Raw genomic sequence first — 21,431 nt, forward strand, 5'->3', positions numbered from 1 at the left:
CTGTATCGCTTGTTGAAATGTCACTTGGTACAGGGGCCGAAACTTTAATTCTAAAATCTAAATGAACTAGCATTTTCTAGTTATTTTAATGGAAAACAATGGAAGAAATGTTTACCTAAATCGACTGCAGTACTCATTGTAAAATGAATATTGCTTTATTCATCACTTTATTTGGTGTCATTTATTATTAACAAAATTATTTGCCATTCACAGATCATTCAAAATCACAGACTTTTGATAAATTAAAGATTAATTTGTTGTTCAAAATACTAGCTATTAATAAATATATTTAATCTTATGCGTTTTAAAAATCTCATGACGAAAATAAATTAAGAAACAATAAAAGTCATGAATATTTTTTTAAGTTCCTAATCCTAGTGAAATAATTATTAAAAAAAAAATCTTAAAATTATACCGATAAGGCCCGATTTTTCAATACTCAGATAACTTTTATCTGAGAAATAAATATGGCTGTTTGACATTTTTTCTATACAAAAGCTGTCAAAACGTCAAACATATTCGCCGAATAAAAGTTATCTGGCGATTGAAAAATCGGCCATAAATAAAGCATATTATGAACAAAATAATATTTACGTACGTAGTTAAAGAAACGGTGAAATTAATAGTCTGCTCCATTTTTCTTAACACAGCATAGAATAAAAAAATAAGCGTCTTGTTACTATACTCATTTTATAAATATGATATTTTAAATTTTTCAATATAATATCTACTAACACGGTCCGTAAAACGTTTAATATTAAATGTAAGTAGAACTTTATATAATTTCACGGTTATTTTGTAACAGGTATTGAAAACACACGTATTCTATGAAACTAGTAAGAGCCATTGTTTAGGATCAATATATAAAATAAAATTTAATGTTGTATCCAGCATTCATTTTGCCGGCATCTTTAGAATAAGTTCTTTCAGAATAAGAATATTTTGAAAACCAATTTAAATATGAAACCACATTATTCATATCATATAAATGAAATAACTTTGTTGTTTAGAAATCAACTGCTGAGAAAGCAACTTATAATCTCAAATTAAACATGGATTTTCAGAATACCTACGTAATATATTAAGCATGACTTCGGCATTCTGTCAAACATTTTCAGAATAACCACCTTTATAAATAAGTTTCCAGAATACGTATGTTCAGAATAGACACCGCAGTACTACAAATTTATCTGTACCGGCGAGAGTGGCGCTGCTATCGCTGTTTTAACTTCAAAAACTCAAATTTATTCGGCCAAATTTTAGTTCCAGTTTTCGTCACCGGCAGTAATAAATTTGTCGTGTTAAGAGTTCCTAGTGCTTAGATTGCGGACGTAGTGACGGACCCGTTTCCGGATCGCCATCGGGGAATGTTACGAGGCTTTGTGCTTCTTCCTCGCGTCCCGGCGGTGCTCGTTCGGTGGGTGCGGCTTCAGCTCTCGGCAGTCCAACTGGGAAATATAAATGTAGCCATTAGATACTTGATTAATGAGGTTGGTTTATCCTATCAAAGGAAACAAAGTTGTATGTTTGAAAAGTTGTTATTAGAGAAAAATTACAACATTTAAGTTTGGCCTATCTGAAGATTTTTTTTTCAATTTCGTCGTTTACATCTATATACGGTAAAGTAATTTCCAAATATTTTTGTTTTTAATGTACCTACTAGTACCCACACATGCGGTTTAGGTTCTATGCTTTCATATGAACAATTAGAGTTTCTGGCTATAAGTTTAGGTGTAAAGGGAAGCCTTTCTATCGCATCTGATTACTCACTAAGGTCTCATCGTCCGGTACCCTGGATAGTAAGTCTAGGACTTCGTTATTCGGTATCGTGTGCGGCCGGAGGATTTTTCTTGTAAATTTATTGATACCTGAAACAAAATTACAGTTATAAGAGAACTAACTAATTATAATGCACGTCTATATTTTTTATAGTAAAGTGAGGACACGTTTTTATCAGGATTGCCCAACAAGTTTCGGACCCAACCGGAGTCCTTGATCTAAGGCTGACGCGGTGGCGGGGTCGCGAGTCGAACTGGTTAGGACCCGGGTTGGGTCGAACCTAGTCGGGCCATTTTGTTAAGTATACGGGAATAAACATTTGCACAATTTAAGAGTCATCTAAAATGTCCAACGTGCGGAGAAAGAATGAATGCAAGGCGAAGCTTCTCGGACGGAACGAAGAAGGGTAAAGAATCGACCTTTACTTCTGCTAGGTGGCTATTGCGGACATAAAACCATCCTTCTAATGCAGTCAGGTAATAAATATAAAAATAAAAGTGACTAAACTAAAATCTTTTCCTGTTTCGTGTAGGTTCTTTTCCTATATTTTATGGCACAGGAATTAAGTCAGAAGTGAACCGCAGAACTTTTTTTTCATTAAGGCCGCCGCATTAAGGAATTTAATCCTTGGGTAGCAGAGGAATCCTCAAAAATTCATGTCACATTTGAAGTCACCCAGACACCAGCTGCACATGTCGCGCTCAATCAGCGGGTTTAGCGTGGTGAACATAATATACAAAAAAGTAATATTATTTTTTCTTAATGCTACTTAACTTGATACTGTTTACTCACCCCACGCCATGAGCAGGTACCTCAACGGTATCATGTATAACACTACCATCGCTCCAAACAACATTATTATCGCTAAATAACTTAGATATGGCACTGTAAAGTTCATCAGGCTGAAAAAAAAGAATAATTCATTAATTCACAAAATGAACTGGGTCCATATTATGATAGTTTCTTATTCGACGACTCACAGATAGAATGAGCTCAGGCTTTGACTTCTTCACCTGACTTATTGCTTGTTCATTCAAGTCACATGCACAAGAATACAATTTGCTTGTCCTACACGGGGATCAGCGATAAGTTGCGTTCAGTGGGCTTGGCTTCGTAAGTTATTGCAAGTTACCAAGCCTCCAACAAGAGGCCCGATAAAAATGAACTACGTAAGCAACAATCACTAGAACAACCCCTGCAGGGTTCGTTCCTATATTTACGGGATGCACTTAATCTTATTTAGGTAAAACGGCAAAAGAAAGCTGGATTCTAAGTGTCTTTATTTAAGAGAGCTTCCTTTTGTAACTAGTTTGTTCGGAACGGACCAGCTTAAACAAGGGACGAAAGGGCAAAATTTATGGTACAATGAACTCTGCTTCGAAGTCCTGGTATACGAAGGATGTGTTTTGTATTACTACTGCTAGCATAATGAGAGCTTGATAAAGCCGTAAGAAGTATAGGAATTAAAAAAAACAAGTTAGACTGTAGGTATTATGTACCTTAGTACCTAGTGACTAAATGCAATTTCAGTAAAGTCAAAGGGTCCAAAATGAACTGTAGTCATAGAGACAGAGGCTTCCCTGATTATTTTTAAAAATTAAGATTACACAAACTTGATTATCTCAAACGGGATAATTCTGTACTAATGCCTTAGTAAATGAAGGAGTATTATATTTTGGGCTTTCACTATCACAATGCAAGGCAAATGCCCCCTTCTTTTATTCAAGGGTGTCCAACTTACTTTTTAACCGACTCTCCCAAAGCGGCGACGTAACCGATAGCATTCTGTACAGTCTGCGTCACTTCTTGTATTGCTTGTAACCTCTCCTTTAAAGACTTTTTCTCCTCCTGAAAGAATACAGCCAGTTTGAAAATATTGCATATTTTGTCGGTTTCTTTGGGGACGATGATAAACCAAGTAATTAGTCCTTCAAATATCAAGTACAATGTGGAACTATAAACCTGTTTAAGAGTTTCGACCAGCTTTTGTTTTCTTTTTATTAAAACGAATATCCCGACACGACGCGCCCAGTGGGGTTGGCGTGGTGACCTCAACCACTCGGCTATCCGTGCAGTCATTTAAAAACAGAATAACTTGATAAGCCTTTAAAACGTTGTTGTAAAAAGTACAAGATGTCTATCATCGCTTGAAAAAATGAGCCGCTATCTGACATCAATAAGAAGACGACCTCGATTATTTAGCAGCTTGTGCAATAAGATTCATTATATTATGTCTTTTTTATTTATCATTTCAAAATCACCCTAACTGTTAAGAATTAAGATTCATTTTTCAATGTCCCTAAATTACATTTGACCCGATTTTTTCTCACCTTGTCAGCTTCATCCTCATCATCTTCTTCAGCTAATAAATCTTCATCGTCAACTGGAACTAGTAAAGGATTGCCTCCTGAAATGTCCAAAAGACATTTTAGTATAACGATTATTAAGTACTAAAGACATGTCGTCTGGGATAGTTCAAATCCGCGAATCTAACAATACTTAAAGTCCGCGTTTCGCTTAGGGGAAGTTTAAAACTGAATCACCTTCGTTTTGTAACTAATATAAATTTAAAGCTAACAATGGCTCCATTGGTCAGATACGCGGAATGATCCAATGCTAGTTTCGCGAATTTGCACTATTCCGACGAAATACTTGAACAGACCAGATACAGACTAGCAGATTACTTCCAAGACCTGAATTCAAGCAACAAAAAGACGTCATGCGGTGTACCCATATAGATGCATTTATGTGTGTGCATAGCCTTTCTTAATATTAGGATTAGCCTCTAGTATTAAAGGATCTGCGGTCTTAATTGGAGAACGTGGTTTACATGAGGTAAGGTGTTTAACATGAAGCAACTTAATATTAGACCTTACTTTCTATTATATACCATATTATATTTATGTATGTACATAGTATGTTTGCCTGCTCTTCCTATTAGCGTTAAAGAGAGACGCATAATAATAAGAGCAAAATAATATAGTGGAATTTTTTTGAGCTCAAACCGGACTCGATCCTGCGACTTTTGGGTCAACGCACCATTCGCAGTATAAGCTACCGAGGTCACTGATCGAACCAACCAAGCTTTCCATCTTACCGTGTCATATCTTATGGCGAGAATACATCTCAAGCAACAAAATGAAGACATGCAATGTAAATACCATTTCCCATTCACAACATAATACATTATGGAAAATGGGTATTTAAATTAGTTGTCGTATTCATTGAACTTAATTTTTATAAATAAAAATAATGAGTACAGTATAATAGCCTATACCTAACTTTGATTGCTGAATAAGACTAAATGTATTTTGATTCATGTTGGTACAACACTACACATATAACAGTACGATTAAAATAAGAATTCTAAAAATTACATTTTATACAGTACAGAGTACAGTATAAACAACAGATATTTTATAAAGCCACTATGATAAAAGTTGCACTATGATGTCATGTTGTATTTGTCACTGTCAAGCGGAATGACTAACACAGTATGACATCAAAGGCTCTTGTGTAGATCAAAAGTGATGTAACTATATAATCCTCAGTTAAGTATTAGCAACTAATAAATTGAACAAACAAAAAATGTTCCAAGAATTAAAAAAAACGAGGAATTTTAAATTGATCCTCTTTTGTTGTCCACCGTACTTATGACGTCACAACATGGTCGTTTCTTATTTTAATCGTACAACATGCTAGCATATTCCATATAGACTTACTAAGAAATAAATAAGTGATATATGCCTGCGGATCACTTCGGAAATTTTTGATGAAGATTTTTAATTTAACTGAAAATAAAATAAATAAACTAAAAATAATAACAACCAAACTAGAAAATAAGTTACAACAAAATCTCAAAGAAAGTATCAAAAAAAAGGTTAATTAGAAAACATAAGGAGAGTAAAGCATAAAAAAGCAAATAAAATTAAATTCTGAGTCTACCTCCTTGTCTCAAAGTAAGATTATCACGGTTGTGGAAGCGTGACAGCGAAATACACAGCAGATAGCGGCATCTCTTTCACACAGCCGATATAATATTACTTTTAGACGTGGCGGTAGGCTCCCAGATAGAATTAGTTAATAAAAAGAATAAGAGAAAAGTCAAAACATAAAAAAAACCATGAATAGTAAGAATAGAAAAAGAAAGAGGAAAGAAAGGGGAATAGTGAAACACCGCTCTGTATAGAGCAGTTAGAGTGTGTCACTTCTAAAGCAAGTTTTAATGCAAGATGTGAAGCTAAGTTTCCCGAACTTACCAGTTAGCCTGTATATCAGCCAATTTCTTCCCAAGAACATAAGAATTAAAAAAGGCAGCATCCACATTTCATAGTAGTAACAGAACGCCAGCCACATCAGAAGACCGAGGAACGATCGTATCCTCGATTCCCATTCAAAACAGTCTCTGGAAAATACATTTGGTATAATTGAAATGAAACCACTTTTACGGAATGATAAAATCTATAATTAAACCGCGATAAAATCCGTAAAAGTAGTTTCATTTCAATGTCTAACATTCGCGTAAACCTAAGAAACCACTACATTTGGTATAAGATACTTTAAAATATTTTTGGGATATGGGCTTTGAATCAAGTCTAATTTGACATTGAAGAAGGGCTACTAAGCCGCTATATTAAAATCAGATTATTATCATCACTATCGCTATTTGTGATTTTTATATTAGTTGATTCTGTTACTCACGTAGTAAATTAATATTATTCTTATAACAGTAAATAATATGTCGAGAGCCAGAAGAGATTAGATGACAATTTACTCTAGCTTGAACATTGCTGTTTTTTGAGTAAATTTTTCCAATTTTTTTTTTTTTACTAAAATATCAAAATATTTGCTACAGTGCAGTTAGCTTAATAAGGTATCAGTTTCATGCAAATAAAAAAATATGGACACCTTTTTAATGTTCAAATTTTGCCTATATTAATTTTTATATTTTGCCCAAAGAATTAGCATTGCCATACAACGTGGCAATGCAGCCAGCCTTCTGGGCACGTTTCCCGACTTTGGCAGGGATGAGGATGTCTTTTTTGACGCTTTGTAAATAATGTATATTTTTCTTTTTATATTGATATAGTTTTAAAAATGTAAATACTAGTTAAGTTTAATGTAAAAAGAATTAATATTTTCAAATTATATACTTTCTAAATTTATCCTTTCCACCAAAGAGAAAGATATAAGAACTACCAGGCTGTCATAAACCAATGCGACTATTTACAAACACTCACTGTAAAATCTTTCCAACTTCTATAAACCACATGATGATAGCCTTTAACCTCATGACGTTTCTTATAAACAGCTGTCTCTTGAACTTCGCCTCTTGGTACATGTACTTAGGCTCTTTCGGATTCACTGCTCTGATGGCTGCTTTGAGCTGAAATGTTGATAATAAGGGAAATTAGTTTAATAAAATTATTTTTTTCCGGAACAAAGTTTACTTTTATTTCTATGTATAGAGGTGGGAATTTTAACATGATCAGGGTCTTAAGATCCTCTTTTAGCAATTATCTCGCGTGTATCTGGAGTAATTCTATTCTAGTTTTAAATAATGAATTCATAAAAAAAAATCTGAACCTTGACTTGTAAATACTAAGACTCGGATAAAATACTAAGAACGGTTGATAATTTAATATCTATAAATTATTCTTCGAAAATGATTTTGCTCATGACTATATTGAGTGTAGCTTAAACTGTGATCGATCAACTAGTGCAATAGTCCTCTTTATAATCGGCTTACCGGGTTCCATATGACAAGCATCTCCAAGAGTATCTGGGGATAGTTCCCCTTCGCCCGCGCCCTCATTTTCTTGTCCTTCAGGGCGTACCATCGCTTCTCCCCATTCCGAATGTTCAGCAGAGGAACAGCCAGCTTCCCAAGGAACTCTACCTTATGGTCGTGGTCTTCATCGTAAACTGTGATCTCTAGGATGGAGCTGATGTCTTTGACTGTACTGGAATTAAGGAATTATGATTGAGTATGATTTGAGCTGTTTTATTTTAGACTTAGTTTACAAAGTGGTAGAGTGGGTTTATTGACAAAAGCATTTCGGGTCCAAAAATATTGATCTTTGTTTATGAATGGAAGTTTTGGGTACTCAAAAATACTTAAAAAACGAACACTTTCGAGAAAATTTGAATATGGTTTTCCGTGGTATGAATATATTCCAGTCTTTTTGGTATAAGTAAATTATGGCATTAAAAATTTGATGCTATGAATGCTTTACATGAAACATAAAAATATAACAATCAGGTTTTTGGGCATTTAGGTCATGTCATGCATTCAATTACTTTTGTAGTACTTGTAAGTAGGTATATCTCATTGCAAACACCAGAGAGACTTCCAGTATAATAGAATACAAAGCGAGTAACATCCTTGAAACGGAACTCGGCAGGAATAACTTATGTATAGTTAACAACTCCACAAAGTGTAATCTGGCAGTTAGCCGACAGTTTTACAATATTTCTGGAGAGCGGACTAACTTTGTTGGAGCTATCGTCAGTAGTTATTTAGTTACTTTAGTTAAAATGTATTATGGCCGACAATTCGTCTTTGAAACAATAATCAGCCAAGTGCGAGCTGGACTTGCAACACAAATTAAACAAAAAAGAAATAGATTACACGGTAAGTTGAAAACATTTGTGCGACGTCACTTATCAGTACACTTTTTACCGACGAGTGAGGTCATTGCTCATATTTTCTACGTTACACCATGTTTGATGCGTTTTATCTTGGTATCTTTTTTTATTCGATAAATTAAAAAAAGCATGTTTCCAATTAGAAACCAAGCGATGGAATAATAAGTATTTGATTCGCCGCTTTGGTGGTGAGTTGCAGCAGCTCAAGCAAATTGATACGTTTGTTGCCGCAACATTCAATATGCAAGGGTTACTTACAAAGTGAATATCTTCATCCAATTCGGTGTTAATGTTTTGTACTCGGTGTGTGTCTGTAGCCTCGCGTTTCCCAGCTCGAGAACGCAGAAGGGGTCGGACTTGCCTCCGAGGTCCGCGGCTGCTAGTCCTTTAGCACCATACACCTTCACGCAAAGCCAACCAACGCCGCTTGATTGCTCGTTCATGTGATACCACGTCTGAAATTGGATAAGGTATATAAACTATTTTATTCCGTTTTCCCTTCAATTCAAATCTTCGGTCTTTAAAAACATTCTTTAAAAGGGAATGATTAACGAATTACTCTAGCGTATTTATCGGGATCAAATTGAAACCGAAATTGTTGTCATTTTCGCTGACTGCCTTGATAGCTTATGATTAGGGACTCCGGTTGGGTCTGAAACTAGTCAAAATATCCCATTTTATAAGATAATATTTTTTTATGAGAGACTAGTATTGGAACCACGTAACTCATAATATTTACTATTGTGTAAATTAAGTTACATTGTATTGAAGTAGCTATAAATAACAGCGTTCATTATATGTAATAATATGGATATCAGTTTAATGTCATACGAGTAAGCGAAGATTGAAAAAAATATTTAATTAATTTTTATTTCCATTTCAAATCCATTTTTAATTAATTGACTACTTTTGAATAAGACTCCTGGGCAAAACCAATAATCGTGCATTTGCTAACAAAACCTGAAAGCATCTATAAACTATTCAAACTCTTTAGACAAAAAACTCACATAACGCCTTTCAATAATTTCCAGGTCTCTCGGGTTCTCCTTATAACTGCTGAGGTCAGTAATGGTCTCTGACTGCGTTGTACCGCTAATGGTTAACAATAAAAATATCTGGCCGTTCCCATCTTCTAGATCCTTCCGTATATTATGTGTTTTCTCTCTCTCTAATCTCGATAAGTCTATTGAACATCTGTAAATGACATGAAACAGATATATCATTATAACCGGTGAAGGAAAACGTCATGAGAAAAACTAGATTCCTAATACTGGAATCTGGAATTGAGCTAGCGTGGTGATCAAAGCTTTAAACCTTCGCTATATGGGTAGAGGCCTGTACCCCGCTTTGAGACGTGGGATTTTACTAGCTTAGATTTTGAAATTTCTTTCAGTTTTATAATGCGAGAAAAAGTGGCAAAATTTTGCTACAATTCGTACAATTCAAAAAACCCATGTCGTTTTTTTAGATACAGAATTCATTATTTAAACATAAATAAAACTTCTTTCTCCCTGTCGATTTCAAAAGCCTCCCAAAGTAAATTAGTACTAGTATAGGCCTTGCGATTAAATTCAGTTAGGTAAACGCCTTTTCAAGTTTTTAATGAAATGTGAGGAAGATTAAGATCAATATAAAGAGTATAAAATGAGTAGCTCACCTTCCTAGAAAATCATCTTTTGTTTGCTTATCCTTATCCCAAACAGTGACTTCTAATATTTGTTCCTGATCGTCGTAGAGGTGCAAGTCGAACTGCTCCAACCACGACGGATTCAAAGATTTCCATACTACCTTACTTTTATATTTTTCATTACCTAACCTGTGTCAAAAAGAGACTAATTAGAATATTTCTTAAGCATAAAATAGCAATCCTAATTAAATTCGTCTTCCTTCAAGTACTTAATATTATTTTATAATCTATGAGTCGGCCTTTCCCACAGTTTTATGGTAAGATGGTATTATTTTAGTCCTAGGTTTAATAAATTACTTTATAATTGGCTTAGTCCTTGTACCATGAGATCTTAACGCTAGGCTATTGCTATCGTAGAAGCGAGACGGTGCAATAAACTGCACGTCATGCTGCCCCACTCGCACATCAACAACCGTCTTGCGTCCAGAGTTCATAGTACAGGGCACGAGTAATTCTTTTTTATTGCTACCTTATCGGGCGGAGCGAAACATAACTCGCTTTTTATATTTAGAAAATATAAAAAGCGAGGTCTTTAAATCTTTTACGTTACAATAATTAGCCTGGGGCGCTGCCGCCGTCTTCCCTAAAAAGTATGACTTTCATTTGTGGAAGCAAGAGAGCACATTACACGTATTAAAGCAGAATCACTTTTCCACAGCTGCAACAACTACTCCTCCTGTTAAATAATTTTGATGCGGGTTCCAAGACATAAATACGTATTTCAAGAACACACCGAGCTTAAGACTGGTCGTTGCTGTTGGGTATCATGGTAGGCATGTGTGGCGAGCATGTCCCAAAAAGAACTGCTAGGTACTACTTTAAGACGCGGTAGAAGAACTTTGGTTTGATATGCTGTAGTAACTTTGGGCTTAATTTAGCGTATCATATGCGGTGAAACTACAACAATTAAAGGATGAGAATCAGTCTCGTTGCCATAATTACTATTAAAAAAATAACTGGTAGACTCACCTAAACTTACAATAAGGGTCACTGGACCTGGTATCCAAGTCCATGGCAGGCAGGTTCTTGGCTTCCACTAGGACGATGGTCACGACTGAACTCCATATTTGAGCCTTCAGCCGCTTGTTCACATCACTCAGCCTTGTATTCTTCAGTAAATACTGGAAGGAGAGAGATTTTCTTTTGAGTATTACTCATGCAGAATTATTCCATCTTTGGGGAATGGAGATGGTTACAAAACTGTATGCTAATCTTAGAAGTTTGGGGAGGCTATTTAAATTTTTATTGTACAGAAAATAAAAAGGGTATTCCTAATGAGTCATTACTTTAATCATACAACATTTTAATGAAACAATAGAATCACAGTTTATTTATTATCCTCGTCACACTTAAAACAACAAACACTTAGGTATTTATGATAATTCTATTACCATTAAAAAACGTCGTTAAATACAGTATTTATGATTAGATAGTATGCTTTAATTCAGTGTTTTTGTGACATCATATGTATGTATACTTACCTATTTAAGTCTTGGCTTTAGGTTTAGTGCAAAAAAAGTCACAAAAATTGTAACGTTCGTTTTGGTTTTTTCTCGTTGTAAGTAATGACATAAATTCTGTAGCCTTTTTGCGGATTTCTCCATTAGTAAAACCATTTTACGAAATAGACTTAAGACCAATAGGTATACACAAGTATAAAAACGATTACACAATCTGGATCTAGTAGCCAGGCAGCGTTCAATTCAAACTGTCTTCGCTATTCACTAACTATGAAACTCTTAAAGCAGAACTGCCGGTGTAGAAGCGAGATGCTGATATCCCGTGTAAAGCTCCATCTCGCTTCCACACTCTTACTTTAAAACCGTATTGTGTCATAGTACAGGGTCAGAAAGAAAACCACATTATTGCTTGGAATCGATTACCGTAGTTTACCGTACTACGTTTCCTCAGAGGTTTTCACGTTACCAATTATATGGTAGAGACGTTTTCATTCCGGCTAGCTGCCTTTGACGAATAAATTGGAAAAGGTAAAAGTATTCAGGAATAGTTGGATTTGTATTAAGTGTTTAGGTATTTCGGTTTTTGTTGAGAATAGAGTGAATTTTATTTATGTGGAGGCTTTTTGTATCAGTTTAGGTAAGTTTCGTGTTTTTATATGACTGTTGTGGTCTGTCAAATTCTTCACAAGCATGTGTCCGGGTAATAGGCTACGGAAAAAGGTAAACTCCGGTAATAGTGTGTATTCTCCTGTGTACTCCTTATGGCGGAGTCAGTCCAAGAAAACAAAAACAACCACGGGGAAATAATTGATTTTTTTACAATGGATTGTATTTATGAACTTTCTATGTGAAACCACAACGCGAACAAAATTTTAATCTGATATTCGTCTCTTCTCTATTTACAGGGATAATAAACATATCATTTTTACCACCGAATGTGAAGATGTCACAAATATAAGTTGATAGTGTAATCAATCAACGACAAAAAGGAGATTCAAATCAAAGCATTCATTAATCATGACTATACCATGATGATTTACAAAAACCGTAAGTTTTCGCGAGCATTTATGTATTCGTGGATCATTACAGCGTGGCGGAATGGACAACGTTACATCATAATACAATCGAAAATGAATAGAATACTTAATGGGAATGATATTTATTTTCTACTAGCCGTCGCTCGTGGCTTTGCCCGCCTGGATGTCGGTAAAACTTTAAAAACAGTACCGATAAAATCATAGCCTTTGAGTTAATTCAATTTGTCAGCCACCTCCATAACAAATTTCATCGAATTCGGTTCCAGTTGTTTGAGCACGAGGAGGTAAAAACATACACACATACAGATAAACGCACGCTCATACTTAGGAAATTTATATATTATTGCGACAAGAGACGTATCTGACTTTAGTTTATCACTTTCCTACAAACCCAGATTTAATTTTCAGTCTAGGCCTGTAACCGTAATGTGACAATACAGTTACGAATAGTAATAGCTTATATTATTTGAATGGCGAAAGAGCGGTCGATCATTAAGTATTTAATCATATAATATAATATGTTTAATATTGTGTACTTGTTCTGATAACATCAATTTTACTAAAGGTTATCGTTAATGTTAAAATTATCATTAAAAATGTAAATCTGTGGGAGTCTACCACAATCTCCTTGCAAATACTCCTTATAACGGCATGTACTTATTCAAGGAGGTGGTAATAGACCCCCTTTACACCAAACACCAAGTAGGTTTTAGTAGGTACCTCAAAATAGCAAAAACTCATCAAAATTGTTAGCACGCCATCCATTGCCTCTTAAACTAACACCAAAGTATTAGAAAGCGAACAAAACACGCATGCTGTTAACACCATGTCAATAAAGACTTTGTATACCCTATGGATTCTATCGCCTTGGCTTTTGAGGCGCGGGAAGTGATTGCCGAGTTTCTCGATCAAGTCGGTACATGTGCCTGGGGAAGGTTGTACCAAGGCCGTGGTTCCTGGTGGTAGGCTGCCGGCCCTTGGACGGATCCCTGTTTGTCTGTGGTGATAAACATAGGAATGAGATGGGGGAACTAGAAAAAGGGTTTGAAATGAAAACTTAAAATGTAGTCTAATGATTTGAATGACAAGATAACTACATTAGGATAAAGGATTTCTAAAATAAACAATTACTTATTCTACCAATCATTATAGATTGTGTACGTAGGAGTATCATGGATGTTTTTATAATTCATTTTTTAACGTAATTTCAGTGCACTAGCGGTAACCCGCTTTTTCATTATAATGGAATAAAATAGCATAATAGGCTAGCTACACTTCTACATCAGAGGTCTAAAGCTACTTAAATAACATAACAAATGAACTTCATACTTCAGCTAATAAGATTGATGATGCAAATTGTAATGTTCGAAATTCCACATTACCTGTCCCTCTCATCGCTGGACGAAAGACAAGAAAAGCAAGAATCACTCGAGCTATAGCTGTTCCTATTCTCGTCGTAGGCCAAATTGCAGGCCGACACACTTTTATACAGGCCTCCTTGTTCAATGTTAATAAAGTTCTTACAGGTGTCCTTTACGTCTCGATCCTCTGGTTTGTCAATAACAAATGAAGGTACACTCAGATATTCTGAGCCTATATCTCCGTCACTTGAGCTCTTGTCGGCACTCTCAAATGAATCCACAGAATTTCGATCCTCAGACAAATGAGAAATGAATTTGGAAATTTTCGATTTTTCTATCTTATTCTGCACTTGATCCTGGAACTCATCCATGCGATCTTGTAGCTTCTCCTGTATTCTTATGAACCGGTTCTTAATTCGATGGATTTTATTCTCCGACATTTTGTCTTCTTCACAAAACTTTTTATGGAACCATCACTTTTATTGCTAACTTTGGTTTTAAAGAAATAAGATCTGGCTAAAACAAAAGTTTGTCTCTCTAGTGTTCGTTGGCACTTTAGCTGACATTCACATAAGTTTTGAGAACGAACCCGGTTGGATTACTACAAAGTCCTGCTCAGAATCAAGATTAGGATTCTGATAATTCTATTCGAGATATCGCTTTTTAAATTCTTGACGAACAAAAGGTAGCAACGATGTATTTCTGAGCGTAAACAGTAAAACAGATGTCGGCATTCGCGAACATTACAGGGCTTTTAGAATAATAAACAGAATGCCTCAGCTAAGATAAAATTATAATAAAGTAAACAATAAATGGTTTCAATGAAAAAACTAATATTTATTTGATAGATTTGAATATGAATGGAATTCTTGGTAAGAGGTGAAATAACAAAGATATTTGAAGCAGGTCTTCTTAAGAGGTTACTAAGAAAATACAGCAGTTTGCTGTGAGTAAAGATAAAGTAGAAACAATACTTACTCAAGAATTAATATTTTGTAAACACAAGTGTAATTTGTGAACTTGTTCAATTTAATTTATCATTAAAACTGAAGGTAATCTGTGACTGTTTTGAAAACTCTTACACTTAGGACTCTTAAGGGATGTGATGTTAAATATATGTAGGTCTAAACAAAAATGGTGGAACTGAAAAGGTTTTATACGCTCTGTTTACATTTATTTTAACGTTGGAATGTGGTCTGACTGACTTCATAAGATGCCATAACACTAGACCATGAGATATGTATGTGTGTGTGAATGGGTATGATTTATTTATTTATATAGGTTTACCAACAGCTTCTGTGTACAGCAATGCTTATGTATTTTGATAATTATGTCTAAGACTTATACAGTCGCCAATTACTGGTTAACCAGCATTCACAAAAGAAGTGATAAGTGCTAAGAATAATCTAAAACTAAAACTAAATTAACTAGGTCATTTATGATCTTTTAGATCACGGTACAACGAAATTTTGTAATGCCCTATTCGCCCAAATACTGTTACTTACTTATTTTTTTTTAGATATAATATTATCATTCAGCTCAATGTAAATATTTAATAATATTTTTTGTCTACTACCGGGTATAACATTTTCGATCCTATTTTTATTACGTTCATTACAATGAGCAGATTCACAATAAAAATCTTAAAATAGTTTATCCAGCAAGCTAAAAGCTAACATATCTTTAAACCGTTCTCAGGAAACTGTCTGTTATATGTATATAATACACTGTATTTTAGTAAATCACTCAACTTTTTAAGGTCAAGGCGATAAAAAACAATGCGAGTATTTAAATAATAACTAGTGAGTCATACACTCGACAATTTCCTGACACCAAATTGTATTTGGAAGCCATTCACAATTTTAAATCACGAAGATTGTTAATTCGAGTCAAGCAAAATTGAAGGTTGGCTTATGAAAAAGTAATTGACGAAGCGCGCTTTGTCGCGGATTCCATCTCCGCGTAAGAAAAAAAGTTGTGAAATATGCTTGTCCTGACTCTTAGGTGTCTTTGTACAAGTGAATTGAATGTTTGTGAAACCATAATTATTATGGATCCCTTACCCAAATTGTAAAACGCTTAGCTTTAGTTTGATTTAAATAAGGGTTCTGGAATGGAAGATCCTTATCAAATCTAGCTTTTCAAGTTTTAAATAATTCATAATTTGTTTTGTAAATCTTTAAGTTTAAGATCTTATTCACTATAACGCACCTATTGTGAAATATTCTCTTATATCGTCAAATCTATGCAGTTATTAACCAACAAAGCATCGTGACACCGAGTGACCACCAATTGTAAACCTCACATGAATGATGACACTGTAAAATTGTTTTCTTCTTATTTTTAACTTATTTTATAACGCCATAAGGTTCATTTTCGAACTCCACTATTGTCAGTTTTTAACAATGGTCAAAGATTGCATGTTAACATTGTGTAAGGATTATTATACATACATATGTGTGTAGAAACCAGTGCCGGATTAACACAGCGCACTGCCTGTAGCAAATATAGATAACTAGCTTTTCGCCCGCGGCTACGCCCACGTCAAGGTCGGTTATATCGCGTTTCTAAGAGAACTCTTCAAAAGTCCGGGATAAAAACTATCCTATGTTCTTTCTCAAGGTCAACTCTATCTCTGTATTAAATTTCATTAAAATCGATGTAGTGGTTTAGACGTGAAAGCGTAACAGACAGACAGAGTTACTTCCGCATTTATAATATTATAGTAAGGATTAGTAATGATGAGACTCTTTGGATTGCTTTAGTTTTCTTAAATTCTCTTGTTAGTGTTGTTGTGCTGTCAAATTGTGCGAATCGGAGTGTATGTGGAACAACATTATATATGTCGTACAATTTTAATTGTTACGCTCAGACTAGCGTTAAGATGCGGGGCCCTCATATTCGATTGGCTCATAGCATTTGCTACTCTACCTACATGGTTTATCCGACACTGGTAGTATGGTAGACTATTAGCCCGCGTTTATATCAAACCGCTGTCTGCCACGATGTGATCATTTAGTTAATCCAGACTTATACTATAAAGAGGAAAAGTTCGTGGGTTTATGACGTCGTTAGGGTATTTCCTCGATCGTTTGTAATGTATAACCGCGTCATTTGTGGGTGTTATAGAGTCTACTTACTCATAATAAATCATGAAAATTACCGGTATAAAGAGTGGGTCTGAGTCAGCTAGTATGTTATAATAGTAGTACCTGGTCATAATACATAGCATACTTTCAGTTTGTTCGGTGTGAACAAAACCAGTCAAGTGCAAGTCGGACTCGGGACAACGTTTTCATCAATCCACCAATTTTATTACTGTAACAAGCGATGCTCAAAATCGATTTTGGTTTTGCATCAATGAGACAGCGAGTGTAGTTTTAGCATTTACTGCTCATATTTTTACTACAAGAAATTGTGTCAATCATTGAAAGCTGTAGCGGAATATATTTTCAAATAGCAATTCTTTTATTAATGAAAAAGTATTTTAGATTAACGAATTATTTTTTCCTAAAAAATATTTAGCCCAGTCCCTAACTGCACAGAATCCTAAAAGGGTAATATGGAAACTATCAACAGTGCAACTTTTGCTCACTGTGAACGCCGACTATTCGCTTGCTATGAACAGAGCCTTACAGTAATCGTATTTAGTTTATCAGAGTGAAACAGCGTTACGTAAGGATTGCTAACCAGCTGTTATACACTGTTTATCTTTTGTTTGCCAAAATTAATGTGATGAGGGAAAACAATGAGGAAATCGTTGAAACTGAATTCCAAATAATTGTAATTTGCAAGTGTTGGAAATTGATCAATAATTTGGTGGTAGTGAATTGAATAGTTTTTTTTAATATGTTTACGTATAAATATGTTTTGTAACAATGTTTGTTTTCGAACTCCTGTAAACGGCTAGACCGATTTGGATAATATTTTCAATACCGTTCAAGCAAAAACCTATTAAGAGTCGGACCCTACCTCTTCTCTCACTCGCGGGGGCGGGTGTTTCATTAAGATTATCCCACCTAAAAAAAGGTTCCAAGGTACTATTTTCCGTCTGTCACCAAGCTGTATCTCATGACCCTGAAGCATCAACAAATAATTGTAAACTTTGTTAATAATCAAATTAATTGGGATTCATGACGCAAGAGTGATGAATCACCTAAATTATAGTATCTAATAATTAAATTAAAATGATTTTTTGCAAACTTCTCATAAATTAATTCTGTAAATCTAAGAGAAAGTCTCCTCTTAACGAACATAATTTGTACGGAAAACGAGTTTTAATTGGTTTTGATTATTGTTTTAGAATTTAATTTTCTCTCTTCCATGTTAATTTAATTTCAAGTTTGGAACTTCGTTTATTTTTAGTCACGCTAACGATATCTTCATTTTGATAGACGTATTGTTTGAAAGAACAATTGCTTTTTAAAGCGCTTTTTTCCATTAGAAAATGTGAACCTTAATTAAATTAAATATGAAATTTTCTTCGCCTATGTACACAAGGTAAAATGAAGAAAATAAAAATACCGGAAAAACCCGCATACCAGACACAGCGGGTCAAGCTTTTAGGACTCCATTTAAAAAAAACTCATTATTTATTTACATTTCCACGACTTTGAGTATTGTTAGCGCTTTGTAGGAATGTCAGTTGTCTAGGGATGCCGAATAATGATGAAAACAAAAATAAAAATGGTTATTGCCAGTAATTATGCCATCCCAGCAATGAGAGAAAGAGAGAATAACTACCAGCGTTTAAAAATAATTTCAGTACTAGTTAATCTGGTTACGTATGTTTAATAGTCCGTCCTTGATTCTTTAGGATAGCTTCCAAACAACGTAAACAAATAGCCAAGTCTAAATTCTTATAATAGACTTACAAACAATGTAGCATAATACATAGGTTTAGTGTGATGAAAAGCAACGAAGAAATGTTGCTGAGCTAATATTTGACTGCGCGGATAGCCGAGTGGTTTAGGTCACCACGCCAAACCTATTGTGCGCGATTGTCGCAGATCCAAGCCCACGTAGGACAAGCGTTTGTGCGATTCACGAATGGTTGTCCTGTATATTTTTGCATGAGGCGTGATTGTTGGTGAAACCACCTGCTACATGAGAATTAAAGTCCTTAGTGCAGGAGTGGTTTTTAAATGGTTTAGTCAGGGATTCGATTCACAACAATATGTATGTATGTGATTTAAATGTTTCGCTGCCTATTCTATTCTATCGCTGTTCATTATTTAAGATTTTAGTTCCATTTGACTCCAGTGGACTCCGCTTACTAGTGACTTCGAACCTGCAAGGGTATCCTTTTATTGTAGTTATTCAGAAATGATTTTATTGTCTAGATACCACCCTGACATGAATATTTCGTAAGTTGCAAAGCAAACGCAACAGTGATATAGATATAGAGTGAAAAGTTGATAATTTAAATAAGTACTGTGATTTTAAGTCCTCATTCAACCAATCACCTACCGTAATCAGATAATTTGACAACAAAATCAGATGCAAAGCTCAGTTTTAAAGCATCCAGGAATTAACATATTGAATGGACACCAAATTAATTGAGATACATTGTTATTGTTCCAATTAAGTAAAACATTTATCAATTAATTCAGCGAATTATTAATCACGTTTTCCGTCAATCGGGGTTATTCGTGAACTAATTTCAATAAACAGTTTATTGGCTATTAAAGTTACGAGTACGTCCGCGGGGAAATCACAATTTACTTGAAAGTAATTGCGTTCATCGCAATTTGCGACTCTACGCCTTTAAGCCCTTGGGTTAGGTCTCATTTATCTGTAATTAACTTGTCCGTACTATCAGCAACACAAGTTAATAAACAAGCTTTGATTATTATTTCTGTGCCTGTCTATATTTTCTATTAAATAGAAAATAAGAAGATTGTAAGAATAAAATAGAATCTATTTTATTATCTTCTGTTTCGTTTTGATTAAACAAATATCAGGTAAGTATGTTAGTTTGCTCACCGTTTTTAGCAAGTGGCCTAATTAGATTATAATATGCACATGGATGGTAAAAAAACAGGTTCAAGCCTATGTTTTAATTTGGCAGTCGCACACCCATACCATTAGGGACAATAGCGATAACTACAAAAAAGAACGAAAGGACAAATGAAAACAAAAATGAATCTAATCAGATGGAATTATTCATCAACTAAATCAGGGTTTTTTTTCTGTAAATTCCAGGCATTCTGAACCCGACAGGGAAAAACAAGGATAAATTTTGCGTTTTAAACCATTATTTTCCCATGTCAAATGGAGTCCGTTAGTACACACGATGAGAATAAATTAAACTACTATTCGTGTCCGATATTAGAAGATAATTTAACCATCTCAGGAATAGTCAGGATCTCCTGTTGTAGAGTTGATGTTCACGTGTGATCCTCTTTTCGTAGGACTATTATGGTGTTACTTATTTTACTTTTAAACCGCTCGTAGTCATCCGACATGGCTTTAATACATCCCTGAAAATTTCTTAGGTGTTCTGGTTTCTAGATGGTCAACTGGATGTCGTTTCCACAAACGAAACATAGAACAATATTAATCCTTGTAATTCTGATTTCTTTTATTAACTTTTTTGCTGACCATACATTCGTGTTTGTTTAGCATGTACTGATACAGATAAATGTACTTTAGCTGTTTGCTAATCGCTTCGTCCTTGCGACGAAGTAATGTTTCAAGCAAATTGTATTTAATGGTCTAATGTTTACAGGATTTTCCCTTCACTTACTAAGGTAGTGATGAATGATGCTTGGACTCTGATTAGTTTATTTGGACTGGTACGGTCTATTTCTCTATAATTGACCTTTATTTTTATTTAACTGTCAATTTCCCAAGGCAAGGCCACTTTCTATTCCTCTATCTGAATACCTGTTATCAGGGAAAATATGCATGTTGGATACTAAAACAATCCGTGTTTGTATGTGTAAATGACAAAGTTCTTTAAAAAATAAAACATAAACTTGCTTGGAAATTCTGAAAGAAAAAATCTAAAGCAAATCGTAAAGTTTTTAAATTTCCCTTCACGACAGTCTTTGAGAGATCTCATTTCCTTGAAAAAGTTTTGAAGCTAAATAAACAAAACTGCCTTAACGCAGATATCAACAGAAAAATCTTAATTGGATTCAAGTGAAAGCAATAGAAGTCTCATAAAATCTAGAAAGGTTGTTCACCTGAAATTTCAAAACAGAAAACTTTAGAACCCGTACTATAAAACACATGAACAATACTAAAACCATTGTGGAAGTGAAATAGCGCTCTACACTGACCGTAGCATTGTCTTGCTCCCACATCAGCAATGCTTTCATACTTCATATTATGTAGCCAGGTAGCGAGTTCGTAAACAACTCTAGATGGTACATTATTTAACGCCGAAGTTGGAATGAGGAAACTGTTCTACACTACATTCGAACGATAGTCTGAATCTGGTAAAATACCTAAA

At 34.6% G+C, this 21,431-nt stretch overlaps 1 protein-coding gene across 9 annotated transcripts in view; it reads right to left on the bottom strand.

Annotated features, from left to right (window-relative positions):
- Positions 1-527: 527 nt before the first annotated feature.
- Positions 528-21,431, bottom strand: part of LOC113495577 (multiple C2 and transmembrane domain-containing protein-like) — a 92,902-nt gene continuing 71,998 nt past the window's right edge. For 4 of the 9 annotated variants that reach the window (XM_026874354.1, XM_026874350.1, XM_026874347.1 and 1 more), the window contains exons 6-18: positions 11,084-11,235; positions 10,085-10,243; positions 9,435-9,621; positions 8,686-8,882; positions 7,529-7,742; positions 7,020-7,165; positions 6,039-6,184; positions 5,502-5,570; positions 4,110-4,186; positions 3,521-3,627; positions 2,572-2,681; positions 1,771-1,868; positions 528-1,448 (exon numbers count right to left, since the gene is read on the bottom strand). In XM_026874354.1, coding sequence (XP_026730155.1) covers positions 1,371-1,448; positions 1,771-1,868; positions 2,572-2,681; positions 3,521-3,627; positions 4,110-4,186; positions 5,502-5,570; positions 6,039-6,184; positions 7,020-7,165; positions 7,529-7,742; positions 8,686-8,882; positions 9,435-9,621; positions 10,085-10,243; positions 11,084-11,235 — 1,740 coding nt within the window. In that variant the 3' untranslated portion in view covers positions 528-1,370. Of the gene's footprint in view, positions 1,449-1,770; positions 1,869-2,571; positions 2,682-3,520; positions 3,628-4,109; positions 4,187-5,501; positions 5,571-6,038; positions 6,185-7,019; positions 7,166-7,528; positions 7,743-8,685; positions 8,883-9,434; positions 9,622-10,084; positions 10,244-11,083; positions 11,236-13,460; positions 13,609-13,993; positions 14,489-21,431 lie in introns of all 9 variants that reach the window. The other 5 variants (XM_026874353.1, XM_026874352.1, XM_026874351.1 and 2 more) reach the window with 5 other exon arrangements.

Source organism: Trichoplusia ni, chromosome 7 (genome assembly GCF_003590095.1).
Source record: "Trichoplusia ni isolate ovarian cell line Hi5 chromosome 7, tn1, whole genome shotgun sequence".
Lineage (NCBI taxonomy): Eukaryota > Metazoa > Arthropoda > Insecta > Lepidoptera > Noctuidae > Trichoplusia > Trichoplusia ni.